The sequence below is a fragment of the Borostomias antarcticus genome (genome assembly GCF_949987555.1).
Source record: "Borostomias antarcticus genome assembly, chromosome: 28".
Lineage (NCBI taxonomy): Eukaryota > Metazoa > Chordata > Actinopteri > Stomiiformes > Stomiidae > Borostomias > Borostomias antarcticus.
This window is the reverse complement of record NC_140261.1, coordinates 154,714-162,500: the sequence shown is the minus strand read 5'-3', so window position 1 is coordinate 162,500 and position 7,787 is coordinate 154,714. Positions and strand designations below refer to the sequence as shown.

At 56.6% G+C, this 7,787-nt stretch overlaps 1 protein-coding gene across 1 annotated transcript in view; it reads left to right on the top strand.

Annotated features, from left to right (window-relative positions):
* Positions 1–7,787, top strand: part of frmpd3 (FERM and PDZ domain containing 3) — a gene marked incomplete at both ends in the record, with an annotated part of 14,921 nt that extends 7,134 nt beyond the window's left edge. Inside the window, 6 exons of the mRNA XM_084459356.1 lie at positions 1–66; positions 545–634; positions 1,274–1,453; positions 2,169–2,304; positions 3,474–4,433; positions 4,915–7,787. The exon at positions 1–66 is cut by the window's left edge and continues 61 nt beyond it. Coding sequence (XP_084315482.1) covers positions 1–66; positions 545–634; positions 1,274–1,453; positions 2,169–2,304; positions 3,474–4,433; positions 4,915–7,787 — 4,305 coding nt within the window. The remainder of the gene's footprint in view (positions 67–544; positions 635–1,273; positions 1,454–2,168; positions 2,305–3,473; positions 4,434–4,914) is intronic.

The following is a 7,787-nucleotide window of genomic DNA, read 5'->3' as shown; positions in this document are numbered from 1 at the left end:
AATGTGTGTAAGACGCTCTCCCAGCTCCTCAAGACCTACCAGCACCCGCCTCCCTCCGGCAACAAGGTGCTGCACTCCTCTCTCCTCTCTCCTCTCCAAACGCCTCCACGCACACAACATCAAAATGGCCGCCGCAGTGAACGCCTATTTGCTGTTGTGGAACAGCCGTCTGCCAATAGGTGTATTGTTTTCTGCTGTGATGTTATATTGGAAAAGAAGTGAATCTTTTCGATATGTTTTGGATAATTATTTGTTTACACCAGAGTCCGCAAATTTCCACCTTGACCATATCAATGATTATGTAAATGTCTACACTTTGCTTTGACAGCACTTGAGTTGTATCCATCTATTGCACACATTGCATTGTGGGGCTAGTATGCATAACCCATAGGATAAGCCACACTTGACAAGCTTATACCTGTCTTAGGATCTGCATTCTTCCTGAGCTACTGTATCTCTCTGCTTGGGTAAACAGTGCCCCCAAGAGGAGATATGTGGTACAGCAGTAGAGAAACCCCTGTGTGTTGTGCTGTCTTGCTGACAGGTGCCCCCTCTCCAGGGCAAGCTGCAGTACATGCGCGTGCTCAACGACCTCCCGCCGTTCGGGGGACTGCTATTCCACACCGTGGGCCTGGTGAGCGCCTCAGCGTTCCCCCATTCCCATATCCTTCCCCCCGGGAACATTCCCACAGGCCCATCTGTCCAACAGACAGCTTTGAGACCCTGGAGACTAAAGGCAGTGAAGCGTCTACAGTACCCCATATGCACACTGTTATGACTGACCGTCTGAAATCTACCCCATATGCACACTGTTATGACTGACCGTCTGATATCTACCCCATATGCACACTGTTATGACTGACCGTCTGATATCTACCCCATATGCACACTGTTATGACTGACCGTCTGATATCTACCCCATATGCACACTGTTATGACTGACCGACTGATATCTACCCCATATGCACACTGTTATGACTGACCGACTGATATCTACCCCATATGCACACTGTTATGACTGACCGACTGATATCTACCCCATTTGCACACTGTTATGACTGACCGACTGATATTAACATATCCTTTGAAGAATTATTTGGTGCCATTTCTCCGCTCGGTGCAGCCCGAGATTTACACCAACCAGTAGAGGGCAGTAGAGATCGCTCATGAATCTGCACCGTTCACTTCACCGCCTGGGTGTGATTCGTGTGTGTGTGTGTGTGTGTGTGTGTGTGTGTGTGTGTGTGTGTGTGTGTGCGTGCGTACTGTCCAGGATGAGAAGCAGTCGGCTACGACCCTGCTGGTTGGTCCAAGGCATGGCATCAGTCATGTGATCGACCTGAAGAACAACCTGACCACAGTCCTGACAGAGTTCAGCCGCGTGGCCAAGGTCCAGCTGCACAGGGAGAACCAGGGCGTGGCCAGGGTGGAGGTGGCCATCCACGAGGCCAAGGTCACACACACACACACACACGCTTACTCACACACACACACACACACACACACACACACACACACACACACAAGCACACACACACACACACACACACACACACACACACACACACACACACACACACACACAGTCCACACAAGTCCACAGACACAGATAGTAGTCTAGACCACACCATGGTCATGGATCTATGCTGTAATCCGGGACTCTAGCGATGACGGCAGGGAGATATCCAACTCCAACTTTGTATACGCATATAAACACTCTGTGTCCTCCTGTGTACATAGATGTAGGCCATGTTTGTGAATAGCTTGATCTTATATCAGCTTCCCAAAAAAATGAAACAATTCATTACAGATTGACCACTACCAGTGTCAACAGACCTAACCGATGACGTTGGCGGCTTCAAAACAGTGATTCATTGGCTACACCATTTCTACCATAGAACAAGCCAGATGTTAACAGTAAACATGTGGTCCCCCACCCATGACGCATGTTCCTTTGTGTTAATGAAGGAGTGGAAACGTGATATTTTCTTCATGAACAAAAATTAGCCGTAAATGACTAGAGATCAAAAGGCCCTTGGTGTGCATGGGATTGTGACCTAATCAGGTCACCCCCCGGTCTGTGTGGCCTACACTAGTGCAAGGATGTGGGCGCTGCTGTGCTGTAAACACAAGAGCTTATCGTCCCTCTCCTAACGTTCCTCCTCCAGCCCCTGGTCCTTCTCATGGAGTGGCCGGATGCCAGTAACTTTGCCTGCCTCATCTCTGGATACTACAAGCTGTTCGTGGACCCCAAGCGGACTGTCTACTTCCGGACACCTGGTCAGTCTCACATGATCAAGGCAGGTATGGTAGTAGTCACCTCCTTGATTTTTTGTGGTGATTTTATAGTGTTGATTAGGGCACCCTCAACATCCTCTGAATAATCATACTTTTCGACAAATTACTGGACGTATCATTCCAAATTCACTATGTCAGCTAATCCAGGGGTTCCCAAACTTTTCAGCCGCCAACCCCCAAAATAACGTGACCCCCACTACACCCGCTAGTGGTTGAAGCATGCAAACGTTCACATGCACTAATATGGCCTGGCTATTCAAACACAGCCATAACAATAGCAAAATAACACAATGCCGGCAGCTTAACAACTATAATATTACTCATACTTATCGTAATTTAATGTAGTAAGTGTGTGTGCTTGGATGTTGTCGCTAATCATTAATCACAGGCTAATCACCCCCCACCCCTCATCATATCGCGACCCCCCATCCCCATCTCGCGACCACTTGGGAACCACTGAGCTAATCAACAGGCACAGCATGTTGACCCCTGACCTTTTCCAGCCAGGTCACTTTATGGAATATATAAATGATTCCAGTGTTCAAAGGATGTTGTTTCATACAGTTTGCTTCAGCCACGTCATGTGGAAGTGTGGGAGTGGGAGTGCTTTTTGTTACACTAAAGCTGAAGCGTTATTGTCAGACTGAGAACCCTGCCAGGCCTCCCGGCCGGCCGGGCTGAGAGACATGCATGTGTGTCCACTCCCCTTCAACCACACCTGGACTGTCCGCTGCCTCTCCATACCTGGACCGCAACCATTACCAACAGTAACCATGGAGATACCATCCCATAGCGTCCTCCTCCTCCTCTCTCCATCTCCATCCTGACTGACGGACAGCCTCCTCTCTCTCGCTCCTGCTTCATGGGGTAACATTCATGGGATTCCGTCATCCGTTCATTTTGGCTGTAACATGAATATAGAAACACCTGCTGTGCCGTGTAGAATTCACCACAACCCACCAGACCTTCAACTCTCAAACCTCCAAACCTTCAACTCCCAGCATTCATCTTTGCAAGTGCCAACCCTCCTTCATGTGACCGCCAAGCCTCTGTGCTCAGTTCTGCTTTCTCATGCGGACTCTCTCTCTCTCGCCCGCTCTCTCTCTTCATCCCCTCCACCACTTGTGACTCTTAACCTCTCAACATCTCAACTGCTCTGACCGTTCTGTCCTCAGATTACAGGAGCTCCCACCATGCCCACCCTCGCTCCGGGACTGCCGCCGGCTCCTCCTCCTCCTCGGGGGGTGGGCGGCGGGCGGAGGAGCGGGACGGCCCCCCCAGGGACGTAGCGGCTGGGTCCCAGAGGGCCGCGGCCCCTCCGGAGACCCAACACCTGGGCCTCTGCCACGTCCACCTGCGGGAGCAGCAGCAGCTCCAGGATATGCAGACACAGGCCGAGGCCGAGCTCGACATCAACCAGAACTTCATTTCCCAGGATCCCCCTACTCCTCCTCTTCCTTCCCCGGGACGTCCCCGTACCAAGTCGGACCCGACCCTGAAGAGCACGGAGATGATCGCGGAGCACCCGGACAGCGCCGCCGCGGTGGATAACGCGGCCTTCAGGACCCGGGCTCAGACCCTGGGCCAGTCGCAGAAGGCCACCAGGTTCTTCTGTGACTCCTGCAAGGCCCGGCTGAGAGCAGAGGGCGTGGCCCTGGCGGTGAGCGGCAGCTCGGGGAAGAGCTGCTCCAGCAGCTGCGCGGCGCGCAACGGAGGCGGGGCCGTGGACCTGATGGCCCTGCCCCCTCCCGGGGGGAACGAGGAGGAGGAGGACGAGGAGGAGGTGAACGACGGCAGAGGGAAGCTGCAGCCGCCTCCGACCGCGCCTCCCCCCGGCTTCAGAGACAACAGCTCCGACGAGGACGACCCGAAGAGAGGGAGGAAAACTCGGCCCGTATCCACCTCCAGCCCCGGCACCGCGACTGGCCAGGTGGCGCAGGTGGCACAGGTGGCGCCCCAGGTGTCCCGGGCCCCGGACGTTCAGGTGACATTGATAGACAGCGTGGCGACCAGGACGGTGCGCGACCACGCCCAGGAGCTGGACGACGCTCTGGTGTCCACCCTGCAGGCGCTGGAGGCGCTGGCGGCCTCGGAGGACTACCCTCATCACCACCAACAACCAGCCCAGACCGCAGGTCAACTGGCTCAGTCACGCAGGGGACTCCCCTCACACAGACACCGTGGTCCTGTTCATAGTTGAACAAATAAACTAGCGTTTGAAATGCATTCATAGATAAACTGCCTTGTTAACGGATACAAAAATAAAAACCCATAAAAGTTAACATACTGCTGTTCTTAAACTTTTCTGAAAAAAGCTGCAATTACTTGAAAAACAACATCCAAAGATGTGTAGGTAGCACTCACCAACTTTGAAAAAAAGTAACAGAGACAGCTCCTCAATTTCACCCGATTATTTGGCAGACAAATCTGCCCATCGACCTTTATCAGAGCATGTATGCCGCAACGACCTGTGTTAAGTAATGGAAGGACCATTCCTTCCCTGTAAATACCTTATTACAGCATTCTTACAATGTTACAACACAGGTATAAGAGCTTCTTATCCAGTTACTTCCTGGTGGTGAACCTGATAGTATCTTGTGTTTTGTTCCTCCACAGGTCTGATCGTGCTGGCGGCCATCACGCCTGAGTCATCGCTGGACTCTGGCCACGAGACCAACTCTTCTGAGCTGACGGATGTGTCGGAGATGGTGTCGGCAATGAAGCAACACCAAAACCAGGCATACCTGCTGGCCCACCACATCAACAAGGAGCGCATCTTCTCCCGGAGAGACTTCCCCTTGGCTATACCAGGCTGCACCACCCAGACACTAGGGGGCGGTGCATTCTCCGTGGGCCAGATCCACGCCGGCTGCCCACCTAAGCAGGTGATCCTTAGCAAGACGGTACCCCTGAAGGTCAGCCCTAGGCAGGAGACAGCCGCGGCCACAGGTAGTCTGCCAGCAGGTCAGGATGGTGTCAAGATGAGTCAAGACCCAGCTCAGGGTGAGCAAAAGACAGATGAGAAAGCCAAGCTTTCCACCAATGCCAGTAGCCCCAAACGCCCGGCGAAGTCACCTGTGGAGCTGAAGGCGTCTGACCTGGCCCAGATCCCTCCGATGAGTAGAACCCAGAGGTCCTTATGTTTTACTGAGGGGAAACTGAGCCCCAACATCTCAGCTGCCGGAGCCAAGGGAAAAACATCTGCACCTTCCAGCCCAGACCCAACCAGCAAAGCCTTACCCATCCTCTTGACTGTGGACAGAACTGCATCTGCAAAGATTTGCACCACGAACATGTGCCAAGATGCTGAGCCTGCCCCTAGCGAGACCATGAAGCCTTCCGGCTCCAAAGACCTCCTGCCAGTCGACGATCTGTTCTGCACGTGCCCAGTGCGCGATGAGCTGGGTCCACAATCAAGGCCGAAAAACCCGCAAACCCAAAAGGTGGTGGCGTTCCATTCATCGTCCTCCACTGACAACGAACGCCTGAAGGCCAAGGGCCTGCAGTTGGCCAGCAGCAAGGAGAGTGCAGAAAGAGAAGGTTCGAGTGACCCCACCCTGGCGAAGCCCAGCCCCCAAGTCCAAACCAAGCGCTCCCCTCACCTGCCTGTTAAAACAGAGAGAAAAGAAGGAACGGAGGGCAAGGCAGATAGCCCCCAGGTTAAAGCTCTCCCCGAGCAGCAGAAATGCCCCCCGAAGGCGTTACCTATCTTGGTGGATTCCACCCACCCTGGCAGCTCCGTGGACAAGGTGTCAACCCTCCCGGCGGCCAACACCAAGAAGCAGGGCGGAGGTAAGGGGAAGGCCCAGCGCAGCGCTCCGTTCCTCAGCTTCAGGAACCTGCTGTCGGCCACCTTCCCCGCCCGGATGAGGCGTGAGACGGACGAGCGGCGGGCCCAGCTCCAGAAGGTCCGGCAGTACGAGCTGGAGTTCCTGGAGGAGCTGCTGAAGCCCAAGTCCTCCCAGGGAGAGTACCTGGCCCAGGGCTCGTCCCCGGTCCCGTCAGGGACCCCCTGCGCGTGCCAGCTCCGCACCAGCCCTGTGTTGAAGGCCCCCGGCCTCTCGCGGGAGCAGCGGCGCAGCTGCGACTGCAAGCGGATGTGCCGGGGCATGCGTCTGCCGGACACGCCCGTGGGCTCCACCATGGAGCCGCCGCCGCAGCAGCAGCAGCAGCAGCACAGGGGCCGGGAGAGGAGCAACACCTCCAAGACCGTCCCTCCGGCCACCTCGAAATCCCCCTGCGCCCCGGGCACCGCCCCCGGGAGGCCCCAGACCCTAGAGATCAAGACCACCCGCATCCGCTCCACCAGCCTGGAGTCCAGGGAACCCAGAGGGGAGCAGGCCTCCTGCTTGCCCGCCTGCTCCTCCCGCGCGGAGTGCCTGGGAGACCCCCAGCACAAGAAGCTCCAGCGACGGTACAGCATCGGAGAGGTGGACAACAGCGACGGCGCACCGCTCTACGCTGAGGTGAAGCCCAAAGCCAAGAGCCTGGAGAAGGAGATGGAGAGAGTGAGGGCCACAGGACTGAGGCTGCCCACCCCGGTCGAGCCTATCCACACCCAGGCCCACCAGGCCGAGGGCAAGGGAAAGAAGGGAGTGTTCTTTATTCAAGGGGAGGAGCTGCTGAGGGAGAGAGGAGGAGGAGGAGAAGGAAGTGGAGGGGAGGTGCTGCTGACCATGCCCGGCGAGGACAGTGACGACCGGGAGAAGTGCTGCTCCTTCTGCTTCTGCTACAGGAAGTGCGAGGCTGCGGACGAGAGCAGCGAGAAGGATGAGCTGTCCTACTCCGTCCCGCTCCAGGTGCTGCCGGGGATGCAGCTCCCCGCGGTCAGCAAGACCTTGCAGGTGCTCAACGCCGAGGACTGCAGCGGGGAGGAGGCGGAGGAGGAGGAGGAGGAGGAGACAGAGGAGGAGCCCCACACCCAGGAGATAGACCTGAGGGCCTGCGGGACCCTCGAGGGCAGCCTGGCGAGGGTGGAGGCCCTGCAGGGGAAGACCTTCACCCTGCCCGACGGCTTCCTCAGCGCCCAGCTAGACGCCAACGAGCTGCTGGCCGTCCTGCGCCAGTGTGCCAGCAGCCCGCAGGCCGACGGCGAGGGGCGGCTCCAGGCCTCACGCCTGGCCGAGTACAAGCAGGAGCTGGCGGTGCACTTCAAGGAGTTCCGGGCGTCGTGCCGGCGGGTGGCCAGCGTGGAGAAGAGCCCCACCAGGATGCTGAGCGCCGTCACGGCCAGCTTCCAGGTGCTGTGCGACCTGACCCAGACCTTCATCAAGCTGGTGAGGGGCGTGCGCTCGGAGGCGCAGCGCCTCCAGCTGCTGCGGAAGGTGGAGGAGGTGGCCGTCAACTACACGCTGCTCCTGCGCGCAGCCGAGGACGCCATGGGACACTCCAGCAGCCTGCCCATCAAGAGCGTCTGCCCCCAAGTCAACGCCGCCGCCACTAACATGAGCTCCCTGTCCCGCCCCATTAAAACCCTGCCCTCCCAGTAG